Genomic DNA, 19652 nt, shown 5'->3' with positions numbered 1-19652 from the left:
GGTCAAAAGAAAACCTGAGCGAGGCTTTAAGTTGTTGTAGTTCTGCTGCTTTAGGCAAAACAAAAACTGCTGTCGTTAGAAACATGACAGATCAGTTAGAACTTGTTCCTATAAATGATAGAATGTGGTTTGATTGGATGTGGGGAAATTTCCCCATCGTGGGACTAATAAAGGAATATCTATCTATCTAAAAACAGCGGAGACATGGGGAGAGGCTGCACGGTGTTGGTACCTGCTGAGCCGCTCCTCCACAGCTGCTTTTGCCGGCGTTCTGTGCAGCTCTCACACAGAAGCTTGTTGTTGCCCATCAGCAGCTCCACAGAGGTGAACTGGTGCAGGCAGGACTGGATGGAGCACTCTTTGGAGCTGGGGGTGTAACTGTGGGACAGAGCCTGGAAAGCCCCCTGGTGGTGCTGGAGGTTGTCTCTGTTTTGGGTTTGCTCTTCATGACAACAGTGAGCGGAAGCAGAGCCGTCTCCAGAATTGAACCCCAGGCTGACCTTAGAAACAGCGGCAGCTATCTGCTCTACAGCGCCACACTGCCTGGTGAGTAGAGATGGGGAGGGAGAGGACGAAGAGGCCTGCGGGGAGGTGGAGGTGTGTCCCAGGGCGTGGCTGGAGGCACGGGGCGCCCACTCGCTCTCAGACGCCTCACTGTCGGCATCGTTGCTGCTGTCCTGAGCACCAGAGTCTCTTTCACTGCCATCTGACAAACTGCCAGCCGCCGCCATCTTACAAACAGGGAGCCAGCGGGCCGATCCGCCAGCCACACCATCCTCCTCTGGCTGCTCCGCACCACAGCTGGCCCCCTTCTCCTCTAAAGAGCTGGAAGATTTCCTCCTCAGCTGTTTCTGCAGAAAAGAACCTCGTCATGTCAGCACTCAGACTCGGACTGCTCTTCAAAGCTGACCTCCGTTTTATAAATGTTTTCAATCATTTAAGGTTTTTCAGCTTAAAAATTTTACCAAAACTTCTACTAAATACTTTGATTTATAATTTCATTTTTTGTGTGCTTTCATTTAAAGTTGGGCAAAAAAATGTTTGAAGATTTTTCAGAGAAAAGGTTTTTTTTTTAAACAGAAGATCAGTGGCTTTAGCATTTGCAAATCGTTTACAAATTCTTAAGACAGAATCTCTGCAATAAAAGAAGATGGAATCCAGTAAATGGATCAGATCACGTGATCAGAAATGAGATTTTTTTTTTTATTATTATGATCAGTTCTATATTTTTAAAGCTCATCATTACCGATGAATGCTCTACTAGAGGTCTGAATGGATCACAACATTTTATTGCCATAAACGCTGCACAATATAGGACTAAGTTGAACATGAGGAACACAAAAACAGATAATCACAGACGTCCAGGCTTATTAACTCTTTAAATAAAGGTTTTAAACTGACAGTAAGTGTCTCTATTAGTTTGTCTTAACTCAAACAACAACCTAAAAGGGCTTTTCAAAAGTAAACAGATTGGATTTTTTTTTTTATGAGAATAGCTGTCTCCACGCTGCTGGTAGAGAGAGAGAGAGAGAGAGAGAGAGGGCTGCCAAGGGACCGTCTACAAAGTGCAAGCTCTGGGAAAAAGTGATATAAAAAGAAATCCATAACCAGCTGAAACTAATAAATGGTTACATTGATATGAGCTAGTCATGCATGCTCATTGTCCTATTCATGCTACAACGATTTTCAAAGGAAGACGTTATCATTTTTTAATGAAAGTATGAATCACATCTGATCAAAAATGTTTAATGGTTATGAAGATACTAAAACTACAGTCACCAAACATTCTTACAGGACTATCACATATAATTTTACTAGTTAATAGTTAACTATTGTTTCTAGTTGGTAGTTGCATTATTTTTACTTGATTGTTGAAGCTACTTCACAGAAGTGCTCTGTTTAAGTGTTAAATGATAAAAGAAGCTGAATAAAATACAAATCAGGGACAACCTGGATCTGCTTATTACTTTCTTCTACTTTTAAAAGCTTTCCAAAAGCACCAGATCTGGACTGAGTATCCTCAGATACTCAAAATCAAACTGAGGCCAAGATACCTGATGGAACATCCCTAGTCCTGTGTTTTCCCCTCCTCACCTGTCCGCTCTGCTTCTTGGTGTTTTTGTTGACGGGGTGTGCAACAGAAAGGTCGTGGTGGGCTGTGTGCACGTCCTGCTCACGGCTGGCTTTCCCAATCCGCCCAGGGTTGGATGGTTTGGACATCTGTGCAGAAAAAAACAAAAAGAAAAAAAAATTGCTAAACTGCTAAATAACATCCGACTTGTGAAAAAAAACTACTTGTTAAAAGAAGAAAACACTTCTAGTTAAAAGAATCTGGAGGTTTGGAAGCAGCTCACCCTCTCCTCTATGATGGGTAAAGAAATGTCTATGAAGGCCTCCTTCACTGTCGATATCTGAAAGAGAAATCAAACCCATTTCTGAGAGGTCTAAAAGGTGGTTAGATCTGAAGCAGATGTTTATGGGATAACTTTTTTTTTGGTTTAAGTTCTCCGTGTCTGGCTGACGCTTCCTGCATGGTCTTCACATTTCTTTTTTAGTCACCAAAAAGCTCTCATTCCAAACGCTTGCTGCTACCTGCTGCAGTTGGAGCTGGTCCTTGAAGAGCTTTTTGTTTGTTTTTCCTGTGGTATCTCTTCTATTTGCAGAGTTATTTGTCAGAATGTGATCATCATTTGGGTTGTGGTTTTCTAAAGCACAAGTGTTTTCTCTGTGGCTCTAGCAATCTCAACTTCAGGTCAATCATAAATACCTCAAAATTATGAAATTAGTGAGGAATGCCAGAGAGGCTGGAAACTGCATGGTGATCTGCTAAACCTCTGCCAATCAGTCAAGGTGGAAAGGATTTCAAAACCTTTGAGACTTCCATTTCTATTAAAAACGGGCTTCTGCCTCCAACAAGTGCATGAAACGCCCTGTTGTTGACCTGCTGATTCCTTTCCAGACAGCCTGAGAACAATAGACCGTGAAGCACACAGTGCGATGCTTGGATCGCCATTCCTCGTCTTTCTGTCACCCACAAACACTTACGTGTTCGCACTCCTCGCACATGATAGTGTTGGTGAGTTCGCCTACAAAGATGCGGTCAACAAAGTTCAGCTTTACACCCTCTTTTCCATATGCTGGGGAGAAAAACAAACCCAGATTTGAGTCATTTAAAGAAGCAGCTTTGACAAACCAGTGTAACATTCTAATATGAGTGAGCTCCACTAAAAATGACAAACACATCACTCATGGCTTCCACAGCAATGCAGCAAGGTAATGCAAGTTAAGGTACTTGGAAGTAATTTAGGACATAACTTAATGTAAAAGAAACAGCTGTCCTTTGCCTGACTGACAACTGCATTTCCCTTTACTGCCACAAGGTGGGACTATTGGTCTTAGGCATACGTTTGTGACATACAAACCTTTGACTTGGCGCTTGGTTTCCTCGTCAGCAGTCTTCTCTGTCGGATTGTTGAAGGCTTTCAGAATGGCAGCTTTGACCCTCTGTAGACAAAGATATGTGCACACAATACTCATAAACGCAGGAACATTGCATACACTCTGACCAATATTAGCTTGTCTTCTCATTACTGAAGTCATTAGTGATGGATCACATTCTAGCCTGCAGCTGACTTTGACAGGTATACCCATTATCAGCATCATTAGTGTAAAATAATTATTGTGCTTGTCTAAAAATGTTAGCATGTAGATCTCTTCATTAACTATACATCCGTGAGAGTTTGCGCGTGTGTGTGTGTGTGTGTGGGTGTGTTGGGGTGTGTATGTGTGTGTGTGTGTGTGTGTGTGTGTGTGGCAGCTTTCCACAAGCTCTTCTTATTGAAGGTGACATGGTCAGTGAGTGTGTTGGTGTGAGAGCTGTGAAGAGACACAGCCACAGTAAAGCACCAATCAATAGATAATTGGCCGTGGTCTATATGTCTGAGTCCAGACCAATCAGCCCCCTTTGTCCCTGGACCCACGCACTGGACTGCCTATTTAGGTCAAAAAGCCCAGTTAATCCCAGCCAGGCCAGTCTGCACCCCACTCAATCTGCAAAGTCAAACCATGCTGGGGCTCCCCCACTAATTAATTACCAGTAACGCCCATGCTCCCAGTCTCTCTGTCCAGAGAAACAGCGTGCCTCGTCCCATACATGATGGGAAGGGGGGGAGGGGTTGTGGGGGCTGGTGCGAAGGCATACTGAACTGAAGAAAAGGCAAAGAAGACCGGTGCATGGCCCGAGAGGGAACTACCTACTCACTCAGCTAATTGGTGATAACTGGAAGGGTCTTAATTAGCATATCCAGATCTCTGATACTAATGGGCAATCACCACAAACACTTAGGGCATTTAAGATATTGGTGACACTCTGAGGAAAATCAGTGACACACAGTCTTTATGCAGGATCTGAAATAACTTTTTGTGCTCCTTGATGAAACTTTTAGACCTGAAGGATTCATTAAAAGGTGTGAATGGATTATTGTTTTGTTTCTAAATCCATGTTTTGTCTTTTTTTCCCAAAGGAAAGTGAGAGTACAGTCCCGTCTTAATCAGTACATTAGCTGCTCAAAACCACAGCACATGTTCAATTCAAAAATCTGCTGCATAAACGAGTTTGAGAGGGTGATTTACCCCCACCCCACATTTACCTCTTTGATTGCACTGAGAGCCAGACTGATGAGAGAGTGTGTGTTTGTGTAAGGAAGGGGCTGCAGAGAACCCTCCAGCACAAAAGAACGACCCTGGAGCTCTTTCAGCAGCTGTGGGTTTCCCAAGATCAGACAATGATGCCGGTCGTGCCACTTGCAAGGGCCCTAAGTGGCACAACTGTTAGTGTTCACAAGTTTTAATAGAATCAGGAGAGCCGAGCCTGTGCCCCCCCCCCCCCCCCCACCCACCCACCCCACGGGCCTGAGGCTGACCACTAAACACACCCGCTAACTTCTTCTCTCTGGTTCACAGAGTCACTGGTGGGCCCTCCAAAGAGCTGCTGTGGGGTCTCGTAATTGCCCAGTGAAGGGTTAGGGTGTGTGCATTTGGGGGTGGGGTGGGGATCACGAACACACCATTAGGTTATATAAATGCAAATGCAAATTACAAAAAGCATCTATAATTACTTTTTATAACTGTAAAACTTTTAACTCAATAGCACTGTTACTTAAAAATCAGTTCAAATCATAGCCAATGATGACGACAGAAAACCAACAACAAAACTTACTTTAGTTTCTTCTACTCGTATGGAGTCCAGTAAGTAATGCAGCAGCTCTTGACTGTCTTGTTGCTGGTAGCCCTTGAAGCGTGGAGCTCTGTGACAAAACAAAAAGAAAAAAGAAAAACAGACTCAAGATAAAAAACAAAACAAAAAAACAAAGATTTCAGTATCGAGTACCAATAAATACTTATCACACAAGGCCTAAGTACATTATGTTTTAATGACCTTCACTGATGAATCATTCTTTTTATTATTTCATTGGAATAAACAACTTTTGGTGTGGATAAACTGGAGCCATAAAAAACAAGTAGAAGAGGGGGCTAGAAAGTGGGAGATAAAAACAACAATGGGTGAGAAGTGTTTTTTTTTGGAGAAAAGATGATCACTGCTTGTAAATTTAAAAAAAAGTTGCAGAAATGAAGAGCTTGTTAACCAAACGAAAACTATGAGAGGAGTTCAAGATCAAAGAAGCACAGAGCTTCACAAACACAATGGTTTATGACAATGATCTGCAAGAGCATCTTGGCTATAGAACATAGATCCTTTTCAAAAAGGAAAAAGTTCTTCAAGAGGTTGTTTGGGAATTTTACAGATCATTTTCAGAAATGTTTTAGCTGTGATGGTGACAGCTGAAAGGAAGTAGAGAGTTACCTGTAACCACCCATATACACTCACAGACCACTTTATTCGGCACACCTGTCCAGCTGCTCGTTACTGCTAAGTTCTAATCAGCCAATCACATGGCAGCAACTCAATGCATTTGGCATGTAGACATGGTCTAGACTCTAGACCTGCTGTAGTTCAAACTGAGCAACAGAATGAGGAAGAAAGGTGATTGAAGTGACTTGAACGTGGCATGGTTGTTGGTGACAGACAGGCTGGTCTGAGGATTTCAGAAACGGCTGATCTTCTGAGAGTTTCACCCACAACCATCTCTAGGGTTTACAGAGAATGGTCTGAAAAAGAGAAAATATTCAGTGAGCCGCAGTTCTGTGGGTGGAAATGCCTTTTTGATGCCAGAGGTCAGACGAGAATGGCCAGACTGGTTCCAGCTGATAGAAAGACAATAGGAAGGCAAAGAATCACTGGTTCCATTCCAGGTCTGCAGAAGAGCATCTCTGAACCCACAACACGTCCAACCTGGAAACAGATGGACTACAGCAGCAGAAGATCACACCGACCCCCTGGGTGCCACTCCTGTCAGCTAAGAACAGGAAACTGAGGCTACAATTCACACAGACTCACCAAAACTGGACAATAGAAGACTAGTCAGAGTCTCCTTTTCTGCTCCCACATTCGGATGATAGGGTCCGAATTTGGCGTCAACAGCGTGACAACATGGATCAATCCTGTCTTGTATCAACAGTTCAGGCTGGTGGTGGGGGTGCAATGGTGTGGGGGATATTTTCTTGGCACACTTTGGGCCTTTTAGTACCATGTCCATCCCTTTATGACCACAGTGTACCATCTTCTGATGGCTATGTCCAGCAGGATAAGGCAGAATGGTTTCTTGAGCATGACGATGAGTTCACTGGACTCAAATGGCTTTCACAGTCACCAGATCTCAACCCAATAGATCACCATTGAGATGTGGTGGAACGGGAGATTGGCATCATGAATGTGGAGCCGACAACTCTGCAGCAATTGTGTGATGCTGTCATGTCAAGATGAACCAAACTATCAGAGGAATGTTTCTAGAACCTTGTTGACTCTTTGCCACCAAGGATTAAGGGAGTTCTAAAGGCAAAGGGGGTTCTGACTCGGTACTAGCAAGGTGTACTTAAAAGTGCCCGGGGATTTTGAATGTGCCACAGTAGCAAAAGAAAGCCATCTGTCAGGTCTACAGCAATTGACTGTATAAAGAGAGCTGAACCGAGTTAGTGTGACGTCACCCATCAAAAATGGCTTCCGGCACCAACCAAAAGAAGTCAATTCGGTTGACATTTTCTTGCGCTATGGACGTTGCTATGCTTATGCAAAATGATACAGTGATTGGTGCGAGTTGGTTTGAGTCATCGTTTCTATAGCAACCTAGCTCTCAAATCAGGAGTGAGCTTGTTGGAAGTCTTACACCCCTACCACTCAAAATCTGGGTTGGGAGAATCTATTAATCATTCGTCTTGAATGTGCGATTTGGTGACCGGCAGGCACTTTTGAGGTCAGTTTACAACTTGCAATAAAAGAAAAATCAAAAACCTGTTAAAAATAAAAGATAGTAGAGCAAGAATGGTTATTCTGACAAAAATAATGACTGAGTAACAGCTGTTTATTTCTCCATAGAGGTCTATGGGATTTTGGCTTCTTAGAGCCAGTGGGTACTTCCTGATTGAAACGTCAGGGGGGGAGGAGTCAATTAGTCAAGTTCTTGTTTACAGTCAAAGGTTACAGCAGAGCTCCAGAGCATGAGACAGAGTGTACGGTACATGAATGCAGAGCTTAGATCTAGTTACAAAAATGTTTGGTTTGAAGTTATATTTGCTAAAAAATTGACCATTTAAGAAAAGAGTGAGAACAAGTGAAAACTCCATTATACAGGCTGCTAGACCTTCTAATGTTCTTGTACTCCAAAGTGATCTTTCACTCTGGTGGTTTATGTCAGAGCTGACAGAGGGGAGGCTCTCCTTGACTCCTTCTTCTTGGCTGTCCATGGAAAAGCAGATGTGTGGACAGATGCAGGGGGCAGATGGGCAGGCGAGGCTGGAACCATGGCAACCTGTTGCACCGAGTCAGCCACATAACCAAAGGACAGGTTGGTCAGACAGTGAAAACATGAAAAGGCCTGACTTCTGGTAGGAGAAGCTCTTGAGTAAATGCAGGGGGGGTGTGGATTGGGCAGATTGTTGGGTTAACTCCTGCAGCCTTGTCGATAATTCCTATGATGGTTCAACTGGTTTAGTTGGGTGCTAAAGATTTCCTGTTACATTCATGAGAGAAACAATGCAAGATGTCAAAGAGATCAGACTCTGCAAACGTGAAACCAGTTTCTTGAAGCAAACATCTGACACAGAGAGATAGTTTTAACATTCTAGATTGAGAAACTGCCAGATTCTTAGTCATATAAATGCCATTTTTATTTTTGTTTTAGGGACTGAATCCCCTTAAGTATATTGTTTGTTTGGGACACACTGACACAGAAATGGATGAAGAATTACATGCTACAGTTAATGTGTTAATGCAAAAACCCAGCGAAATAAAAGGTGATGTTAAGGGTCATTTATCTGTTAACTATCACCTCCAGAGGAAAAAAAGAGATCAGTCAATGAACACACGTCACAAATCTAAATGTTTATAAATCAAATAAAGCACATGAGAGGATAAACAGGGGGGAAAAAGCAAGATAAAGGAGAATGTGAGGAGCTCTACTGGGATCAGTGGGAATGAGGAGGTCTGGAAGCTCATCCCAGTGGAGGGAAGCAGAAGGGCCCCGTAGCTCTGCTCCAATCTGGCCAAAGCAAACAGCTGCGGTGCTAACACAATTAATAGCCGGATGACTTAGTACCAGACACAAGGCCGCATACCCCCCCCCCCCCCCCTCCCCTGAACACATACACGTATGAGCAACACAATGCACCTGTTCCCCTACTTCACTAAAGCCTTTCCTCACTGGTTAAAAGGTAATCTTAATGTTCAAAATGTTCCAAAGGCAAATAACTGCAAAGTGAGTTCAGCTGTGAACTGGTGCATCCTAAAATAAATATGCACATTTAAATCTAAAGTTTGGAAAGGTGTCAGATAAGGATAAAAAAACACCATCATCAAACATTTCTGATTATTCTTTTTGCTATATCTAGGGAAAGAAAAGCTTTCTGATGACAACAGGGTTTTCCAGAGAGCTCTCATATTTTTAGAACAAGGCCTCAGCTTTCAATGGGTTCTATGAGTTCCAGAAGGGTTTAGTGGAAACCAACAGTCTTCTTTTTCCGAGAAAAAGTTAATTTCTTTTGAATTAAACTGAAACCCACTCGGCTAAACTAGATCTAAAGTTTCTGAACATGTAAACAGGTTTGCCTGCATGGTCCCTAAACTTTGAAAGTTTTTTTTTCTTTTCATGTTAACAGCATAAAAGCTTGTCATGATTTTGACCTTCAACTAACTATGGACAGCAAAAACTACCATCACAAGTATCATGTTGCTCACTTACATTGTACTCCGTAAACACGGACTCCATACACTGGGTTCAATTACTTGAGCTGAGTGAATCGTAGCCGCTGAGGTTTTCTAACTTTTGTGTAAACACTGAAGTAAATGAATGTCAAAAAATACATGAACAAACCAAGATTTTCTTTTTTATTCCTACTATTTGTGAATGCCTGCAGCCTCTTTAGAAGTGTGTGTGCTGTCGGTGGTCATGTGTGTGTGATAGCTGAATGTCAGGACTAGATGGAATTCATTGTTGCTCTCTGCTATTTCTATCAGGGATGAAAAGCTTTTACAAGGCTTATTTCTCAACAGTTTCTGAAAGATGTGGGTAAGTGGACATTTAGAGAATGGAGCCAGCATACTTTTCATGTCTGAAATACAAAAAACTGTCCAGTGGCTGTCCTGAAAACCAAAAAGGTCCTTGAAAGAAGCAGGTGCAGATGAATGTCTGTGTGTGGCTTTTTCTTCCAGCCTACATATGGGAGCACCATAAAAAGAACCTCCAGATATATAGATCAGGCTTTGATGAGTCATCGTGATTTTCAGACGCCTGCGACTCACAGGGTTCAGGTTTTATGAAGCATTTAGAAAACAGTCTTGCATCAAACTACTGACTAGCAGCTGACTAGCTATTTAGTAGACTGGGTACAAGCTGGGACCCTCTCTGGCACCAGAAATGGAGCGTGGTGCTTGACCATCCAACATGCAGTGCCTGGCACTGGACCAAGCGCAGACCTAAGCCCTTTTCCTGGCAGAAGGACGAGGAGGCAGGCTGGAGATTACTCAGCTGGTTGAGGGCAAATGCAAGTCAACACATGTGCAGAAACACATGTGTACACGCTCAGACGATTGTACAATGAAGGCTCAAGCTTGCCGACTGTCACCGTCATCCTGGGAAACGCAGTTATGGTGGATAAAAAAAGGATGTCAGCATCGACAGGTCAAGGGCAGAATTGATCCCCTCTGAGTGACGAGAGCGTGAAGCAGCAATTAATACTGCTACCTTTAGAAAAGTCACTGAAATGAGAAAACGTGTCGCAGTAAACTGGAGCAGTTCTTGACTTTGGCCTTTTCTTTTCAAAGCTTTAGATCTGATACAATGCAGTTAGGTTAATCTGAGGAGGGGCATAGAAAACTTGAGAGGAAAAGCATTTTAGCACACAACAGGAGGCTCAGTGGAAAAACCTTGTAATGATGAATATTACAACATCCGCAGTCCTTTTCAGTTTTGCATGAATGTAAAAAATAGTGATTTAATTAGCTTTAATTATAAAGGTGATAGGCAAGTGTTGAGTTAATGGGTGCTGAGGCTTAAAACCACCTCTCTATTCAAATGCATGCTAGTGGAATAGATTGGCCCTATTTTAAATTAGACATGTGTGGATGAGTGAAGGTGTGGGCAATGATGATGTTTGAATGCACAATTGCCTGCATGTGTGATGCATGCTGAGGTGGTGTCAGGTGAGGTGGCAGTCCTCATCCATACACAGATGGCACAAAAAGCACTTATAGGCCTGTCGAATGAAAGTTAGGTACCAGAATAACCTAAAGCTGCACCACAGAGCTATCCAGTCAACCAACAATAACTGCTCTGGTTACCCACCTGCCCTACTCAACTGTACAAACTATACAAACAGGGTGGACCCGACCAGCAGTGCACCACGTTCAAACAAGAAGCCAGCCAACCAAACGTCCACAAAGGGGAACAACATGCAGTTTAGTGCATTAAAGCAAAGATGCGTGTTACCTTCATGTGCGTCCAGTATGACACAGGTGGAACAGCGGTGTTCAAATGAACATCTCCTAAAATAGTCTGCTGCAGCCAAATATTAGATATGGTAGAATGCTGAGGGTATGTTTTGAGTAAGATGATGTCAGAAAGGATGAAAGGCGAGGAGCAGGAGGCAGGTGTCAGTGCCAGGTGTGGGTCTGGCTGGTTAACAGTGTTTATCAGTGCACCAATAGGATGGAAGCTAGTGAAAGCTGGTTATAAAACCTGCAACACTGACAGCAGAGTCTGATGCATGCACTGGCTCCAAGCTCAGATACCAACTTGTCAAACGTGACAGGCAAGAAAGTCAGGAATGGGTGTTACTCAAAGAAAACCATCAACCAATAAGTGTTTCATTACAAACAATCGTGCTTTATGGTTCGTCACCTGGAGCCAAACCTTGGGGGAAAAAATAAACTAACTCCTAAAAAACTGATGAAGCTCAATTTTATCCAGAGATCTTACTAATCCAATTAAGCATCCATGTGTAGAAGTCATGGCCACATCCCTCACAGTTATGGGTGATCTTCCTCTTATCCCCTCTAGCCAGTAGAAAGCCACTGTTGTAGCTCCAAAACCCTGACTCCAAAGTCTAAAAGCATGGTGCAGCTTAAACAGACACAGCAAACACAGGTCAGAAAGGTTGACCAGCTTAGAAATAACCACCTAGGTCTAAAGCACACGTGTCAAACTCGAGGCCCACGGGCCAAATGTGACCCACCATGTGGCCCGCGAGAGCATAAAAGTTTTTAATTTCTTAAAATAAAAAATAAAAATTGGTGTGTATTTATTCATATCTAGGGAAAATCTGACTTGAAATATGGGATTGGTCAACTATACATTAGGACTTAAACACTATCCATATAACCTAACCTGACAGAATCAAATGTATAAGAATTCATGCTGGAGTAACAAGAAAACATATGTTTTCTATGCAACTGTAATTGTCACTTTAAAAAGTTATAGTAAATAAATAATTAGTAATTTAACACTAAGGAGTAGTTACATTTATTTTTCATTACATTTAGTTAGATGTATAAGTTATATCTGGCCCTTTGAGGACAGACACTATGCTGATGTGGCCCTCAGTGGAAATGAGTTTGACACCCCTGGTCTAAAGTAACAACAGTAACCTGGTACCCCCCGGTTCCAAAGATCCCTCAGTCATCACCAAAAGATGCAAAACTAACATAAGTGATAAGATCCAGATGCATCACAATTGAGAGTATAGGACAGTGCTGTGGTTCTTTACAGCGCATTTATGGCTCATCATGACAGACAATCTAAAGACATTTAAAATATATATTCTTTTAAAACAAGAGCGTTTAGAATTTATGATTTTGAGTTTTTATATCAAACACTGAAATAGTATTTTTCTTTCTTTTTACTTTGACCCATTCAAGATTCAAATTAAAAAAACTGAACAGAAAGTTCTTCTTTGTGTTGGTTTTTGGCTAATCTGTCAGCTTTTTTAAATGTACTGATTTGTAGTCAACAAACAGGCTCAGTTTGTGCTTCCATCAACCACAATTTCTTTTTAGGAATTATGAATTAGTAGCACCAATCCCTAAAACAGAGCAAATGTAAAACAATAAAATAGCAGAAAATGTCTCACTGATCTGTGTAGGCTTCTGTCACTTTGACTGGCTAATAGCGCTGATGAGTTGAGTTTCTTAGTGTGACATTCAGTACAATGGGGTTTGATCTTACTTCTGGCAGAGCTGGTTGAAGAGGATCTTTGGATTAATGGGGCCTTTTCCTGCCTCCTTCATGCTCTGCAGGAAGACAAACATGGCTGCTGTCAGAGGCTCTGGACTGGGCAGCGTAACCGTGAGCGGATTCTGGGGGGGAGAGAAAAATAAAAAAATCAGTTCAAGTGTTGCTTCTAAACCAGAGCACAGCACATGGGGGGGTTTGGTTATCTGAACAGATTTGGAGGAAAACCTGCTCTAAGCTTGTTCCAACATGTGGAAGCAGCTTTTTCAAGTTTATTCACTGAAATTACACTGCAGAGCACATTACTAGAAATAATTCTTAAAATTTGTAAAACTTGTCTTTTCATAAGCAAAAAAAAAGGAAGACAGGTCTTTCCACAAATTCTTATTTCAAGAAAAAAATCTAGTCACTAAGGCCGGTTCTCTTGAACTACGATTATTTTGCTTTAGAAAAACTTTCTTAATAAGATTATTTTTCTTGCAAGATAGATGAAAAAAAATTTCTCAAAACAAGAGGCTTTTTATTTCTTAAGATTTATTTTTTGCAGTGTAGTATTTGATGGAGGTCAGAAAAACGTCCCCAAATTTCTTTTCTTTAACACATATCTAAAGAAATAATGTCTTTCATTAATTTTGAATCCACTGGGTGATGAAACGGGAATACTGTACCAGGTTCATCTCCACAGGGGGACAAATCTTCATCTTGTGCCCTTTTTCCTTCACTTCCTGGATGAGGTCGATGAGCATGTGTGTCTGGGACAGATTCTGCCAAAATAGAAATATTTATAAGCTTTAAATCATTTGCAACATGGGAAACACTTCAAGCCAAAGTCTTTTAGATTGTAAAAAACAAATGCACACAACTTAACAGCTCAAAACGGGTCAATTCACACACCTGCATCAAAGACAAAATCTATTCCTACCAGACACAAAAAACTGTGATGAGCTCATTATTCTGAATGAGCTTTTCAAAATCATCCGAGTTTCAAAAATGAAGAGGATCCTTGGTGAACAGTTGACCAGTAACAGTCATTGTCCCTTCATGATAGAGAAACATCTTTTCCTTCCTTTTTAAAGGGATATTTATTTAGTCACATCCTGGCAATAAAGACTGTTGCTATGGAAAACAACACAATGGAGCTGGCATTGTGAATGCAGACACAGCTCATCCTCTGACAATTACGTGTTTTCACCCAAAAGATTGCAATTTTCAAGGAGACAATACAAACAGACGGGGAGAGGGAGGGAACGGCATGTAAAGCGAATTTCAATCAACGAGGAAGACCCAGAGGGTGATTAACAAAATGGCGGAAAAAAACAGCTTCATTGTTGGCGGCGTACCGGTTTACAGTCACCATGACATGACCGCAGTCGCACTGAGGAGGCTGTGCTGTCAACACGCTCTGCACCAACCGGCGGCCACTCGTGCTCGTGCAGGTGAACGTGCTGAAGTTTGTGCAGCGCATAAAGCCCAACGAAGCACACACTACAAATAACCTGCACACACCCAGCCATTGAAAGCCCACATTCTGATTTACTAGAGGCCGGACTCGTGGCAGGAGCCGCGTGATGAGTGTTTACACAATCTGAGGCTGTACACATGTCTGTAGCCATATCAGAATGGAAGTCTTTGTGTTTTGATTATTCACATCTCTGAAGATGGAGCTCAAACTTTCAAAGCACATCGTGTACACATGTACTTTCTATGATGTGATCCTGCCTGAGGCTGCTGAAGGACCAAAAGCACAACATGAATCAAAAATAAAATGAAAACGAGAATAAAACAGTACTTTTCTCTTTGGGGATTGTTGAGATCCACTCACTAAAACCTGGGTTTCTGTTGCTACATCAGAGATACATCCTCCGCCAAACATTTGGATGACACGATAACTATACTCCCAAAGTCACAGCAGTACCAACCTGCATAACAGCGTTGAAGAAGCAGGTGTTGCCGAGGTTGGTTATTCCTTTAACAGGAGCCAAGGTAGTGTTAATGACGGGACTCTTTCCTCGGGACGGGTCAACATAGTCGGAGGATTCATCTCGCAGCTTTATGATCTTGGGTGATGCTGATCGACACCAAAAAAAACACAAAATGAGTTCTTCATTTCAGAAAACAACAGCATAATCTCTCCATTCAATCAGAACTGTGGTTTGTCAAAGCATTCCTGATTTGACTTTCTTTGAGGTTTCATTTCATGAGACTAGAGCAGAGTTCAAAGCTCAGAAGGTGACAGGTCTGCACCTCTTTAAGGGGACTGTGGATGAACACTTTGGAAAAGCCGAGCAGAAAACCTCTAGCCTTTAAACCACACCGCGGCGCTGGGAGCGGCGTGCTGGGACGGCAGCTGGAAGGAGCGCTGGGTCATTTGGGGAAGCAGATGACAGCTGTTGAAGTTTCTGCTGGTTAGTGACGAGGGAGTGGGGGGCAGGGGGAGATGGCTCCTCTGAGCCAGCTGTTACTCCTGATCACCGATGAAAACTAACCATCTACACGAGCGAGGACACAAACGGGCTGAGGGGAGAGGAGCAGCTCCAAAATGATGAGCACAATCCCTCAAGAATCACATGGAGGAATGTCAAAAACATGGCTGTTCATCTGAGTAAGTGAACAAATGATGAAACCCCATCAGGTATTACAATAATAATGCATTGTGTGGTACTAGCACCAAATCTGGCATGGATACACCTTAGGAGCCCCTCTTTTAATAAAAGCCCCTTTTCTATGGGCGACATCACACATAATTCTCATATACAGTCAATTTTCGCCCCACAGACGGCCCAAAACACAGAAGTACAATAAGATGAATGATAATAAGCTAAACAAATGATATGAAATACTATTTTGTAAGTAACTCATTTGAACTGATGATGATACGCAACAAGGGGGCAAAGAAAAAAAAACCTCACGCTATCCTCAGTCCTTTAGCTTTTCTGCTTCCCATCAACGTCTGTAAAGGTTACTTACTAACTGTTGATTCCCAACGGAGGTCAAACGGCCAGACAAAGACAGAAGAAAATCAACCCAAATTATTTTTTTGGTTATTCTTTAATAATAAAGAAACTCTAAATCCTTCCAATAAGACCCAATGATTTCCCTCTATGTTACCATTTGTTGTGAACAGATTATATGAAGGAGTCTTTGGTGTTATCCTTCATTCTCAGCGTGCAGCAGTGAGAGTCCAAAAAGCTGACATGCTACAGTTCCTCAAATGTCAACATTTGATTCAAAATGACTTGAAGTGGAGACACGGCAACTGGACTTAAAATCTTGGAAACGTTTTGCTACGTGGTCAGATTGGGGTGAAGTGAGAACTTTCAAAGAACTTCTGCCTTTTTTTCCCCCAGAAGAGCAGGAATTTCCTGAGCTTGCTTCATGACAAATATTGTATCAATGCAAAACTGATTTCTTTTTTCTTTTTTAATAGGTTTTTAAAGAAGTGATAAGCCTGAGGCAATCCCACAATGGGACTATGAAGGAGAGAGCAAATAGCCTCAAACTTTACGGCTTAGCTGTGTTATTTAAAGTATGTAAAAATAAAATAACCGTCATCAAATATGCTTTAAAAAATTTATAAATGGTTGAACGTGCTTGATGCTTAAAAGAAATAAAGCTACAAAGTGATAATAATACAAAAGTTTTTGGTTATAAAAGGAACTGAATTTCCAGAGGAAAAGGCTGGTTCTTTCAGGGACTTGATGCCAGCACCTTCGGAGCCACTCGCTCTACAGGAATCAAAGCCATACTGAGAAACACAAAAGAGCTTTGGTCCATGAGCATTTTTATTTTTATGAGCTAGTCAAGAGATGACTGGCGGTGAAGTCCCAAGCCTGACCCGCTACTGTCCAAATCCAGTGAAATCAACTGAACCGCCAACCTTCTGAAGAACCTGTTCATTTCATTCAGCGGTCCTCTCCCTCCTCTGCACACCGTCTTTAGCCCATATTCAATTTGTAGAACCGCTACTTCAGCACAACACCTTCATTAAAAAGCTATTCAGCCTCCAGCAATGGAAGCTCTCTGCTGCGCACTACCCTCTACGCTGCCTCTCTCAAGGCCAAGGGCACTAAAACAAGTATCCTGCTCACACAAGTCGGAATGTGAACAAACAGTCAGATTCCACAAAGAGGAGTCTAAAGAAGGAGGCACCTTTAGCAACAGATTTAAGGGGAGAAATAACCTACAGCACTAGAGCACACGCACATTCCAGAGACTTGCTTCAATCCACTGTAGTGTTTCCTCTAAAAGACGCAGAGAGCCGATAAGAAATCCAGCACAAATGAATGGTTCCTGGAGTTTAGGGATCAAGATAGCGGGGGGTGAGGTTCAGCTTTCCGGGACGCCGCGGTGCTGAGGCGCCTCACCCAGTGGTGCCAAATGCATCTGGCCCTCTGTGCTGGCAACATCTGGAGGCCTATTTTTTAAAATGAAAATACAAAAAAACATGAGGGGGCTCACATGGGTCAACACATGCGGCAAAACAAACAGACAGGCTGAGCACCTCTAAGTTTGGGTGTCAAAGTGATGAAGAGAGAAACAGCATCCCAACGTAGGCGAGGGTGAGACGGAAAAGGAGATAATTCAGACGTAGAAGTGAGTTTGTCTGCTTGTTGTGTTTATAAAGTCAAGCAACTCCAGTTGAAGAGCTGAAGCTGGCACTTGAGAGGGTGCAGAGGAAAGAGGGAACTAAACAGGCGTAACGGGGATGCCGATGGATACACTCTGCATCTGGGACCGCCACCCAAGGTAAACAATGTTCAGGGAGCCATCTGCTTGGGACTGAAGGAAGGGAGGGGGCTAAGGAGGGCAGTGTGGGGGGGAGCAGAGAGTGTAGGGGAGGGTTGCAATGAGCACAAGCATATGGAAAAGCAGATTTTTTCTCTCCCTGCAGCAGTCATGAAGGCAAATGTCAGCATGCGCCGTGTCCACGCTTGACTGTGCTGCACTCGGCACCACCACCTGGCCCTCCTTGCTCAGCCACCGAGTATGGGCAGCAGTGACACTGTGGAGCCCGTCCCCGGGGCAAAGGAAAGAACCGGGACGCTCTTCCACATGCATACAAGTACAGCAACACCTCCCGCGCTCCCTGCTCTTTCTCACACAAGACAACAGCTTACCTTTGCAGGGAAAAGCAGGAAAGTTTCAAAAGTATTCCCAGTGTTTTGTCACCCATTGAGGAGATTCCAACAAGCAAGAACCAAACCAGCCTCTTCTAAATTACAGTTAGGTTTTGTGTGAATTCTTTTTATTCTTTTTTTTACAACAGAATTGACTCACCAGAAGCCAAAGTCTCATAGTCACCTAAAAAATATATAGACTTAAACTTTTCTGACGGTATTAAAACATTACCAAGGTTTGAAAACATGTTTTTAAAGTAGCTCACAGTTGGTTTGAAAAGCTGTCAGATTTATGGCCATTGGGCTCCATCCATGCACCCATGATAACTTGCAGTGAGGAAGACCAAGGCCAGCTCACTTCATGCAGAGCAGCCAGTCAAGAGGAAGGCCAGGCAACACCAAATGTCTTATTCATTTGCTAATTTGTTGTGACTGCGGGGCATAAAAAAGCTCGCTTTCTTGCCATCTGAGGCCAAGAGAACCCACAACATGTTACTTACAGATTCACAGAGGCGAGCAAAGAGATTCTGCTTCCCACTATTTGCCCTACTTTTACGTGTGGTGGTAGGAAGGACGCAGTCCCTCTTGATTACATCCATGAAAGCACCACCAGGGATGACAGCGACAACAGACCCGGGTACACAAAACAGAACCCTGATCCAAACCTGGAGGAGATGTTAAAGTCCCACTCCCATCATCTCTTGTAAAAGCGTCATATTCTAATGAGGATTATGCTGTTTTTAGCCTAAATCCAAAAACCTGTGTCCTTTTCTAGGACTAGTTTCAGCAGAGCAGCAGGAGCTCATTAGAAATGTGGGCGGGACTGCCCCCCCTCTGCGTTGCTGAAAGCAGCTTAAAACTTATCGCCTGCTCATTTTTTTTTTTTACATCATAAATAAAATCTTTTTCAAACGGCATTTTTCAGTCTGCTCCTGAATAACAACAATTTGAATAAAGAAATACTCAGAGATGCAAATTTAAGCAAATTTTCCTTAAATTTGCCGTATATCGTGAAATAAATGCCACAAGAACACGTTAAAAACACACTTTTTATCGGAGTGTGTCTCTAACAAAGGTCTGGTATGAAGTCAACCTCATATAAGCAGCTTATGTGACTTTATCGATGACAAACAGCCTCATAAATACTACCAGTAATCATCTTGAATTTCCAACAAGAACTAAAAGCGTCTTTTTATAAAGGGATAATAGAAAGCTAGATTTTAAATCACAAAAAATCATAACATTTTGCATTATTTGGTGTAAAAAGAACATTTACAGAATGTAATCATTTCCCTTGATGCACGTGTCGCAGCGTTTAACTCTTTAATTTGTAGGATCGATGCAGTTACCTCCAAATTTGACACAAATAAAGCTGACGCAGCTCTAATATGCTGACTCTTTACTGGATCCGTGTACTCAGGCAAAGACAAAGGTCTAAATAATGAAAACATTCACCAAACAAAAGCAATTGTCAGTTTTTCAATGAGAAACAAGCACGGATATTTTCCTGCACAAACATTTTAATTTGCTCCACAAAGACTCGCCAGCTGTTACAAGCTGGAGCCTGGATTTCTGAGGTCAACTTGCTTTTTACTGGGACTCTGCCACTTGAGTTGAAGGTCTTGATGGTGAGAGAGCACAGTTAATCGACTTTCTTTCTTTCCCAAGCTGTTGTTGTACAAAATTATTATAGAAT

The 19652-nt window shown here is 42.4% G+C and overlaps 1 protein-coding gene across 2 annotated transcripts in view; it reads right to left on the bottom strand.

Moving 5' to 3' along the window:
* usp45 (ubiquitin specific peptidase 45) overlaps positions 1 to 19652 on the bottom strand; it is a 29784-nt gene that overhangs the window by 3581 nt on the left and 6551 nt on the right. The window contains exons 6-14 of one of the 2 annotated variants that reach the window (XM_011484842.3): positions 14759 to 14907; positions 13508 to 13603; positions 12834 to 12964; positions 5219 to 5306; positions 3423 to 3504; positions 3046 to 3137; positions 2355 to 2411; positions 2095 to 2220; positions 233 to 845 (exon numbers count right to left, since the gene is read on the bottom strand). In XM_011484842.3, coding sequence (XP_011483144.1) covers positions 233 to 845; positions 2095 to 2220; positions 2355 to 2411; positions 3046 to 3137; positions 3423 to 3504; positions 5219 to 5306; positions 12834 to 12964; positions 13508 to 13603; positions 14759 to 14907 — 1434 coding nt within the window. Of the gene's footprint in view, positions 1 to 232; positions 852 to 2094; positions 2221 to 2354; positions 2412 to 3045; positions 3138 to 3422; positions 3505 to 5218; positions 5307 to 12833; positions 12965 to 13507; positions 13604 to 14758; positions 14908 to 19652 lie in introns of both variants that reach the window. The other variant, XM_011484841.3, reaches the window with a different exon arrangement.

The sequence above is a fragment of the Oryzias latipes genome, chromosome 16, assembly GCF_002234675.1.
Source record: "Oryzias latipes chromosome 16, ASM223467v1".
NCBI lineage: Eukaryota > Metazoa > Chordata > Actinopteri > Beloniformes > Adrianichthyidae > Oryzias > Oryzias latipes.
Note: the sequence above shows the minus strand (reverse complement) of the source record. Positions and strands in the feature narration are given on the sequence as shown.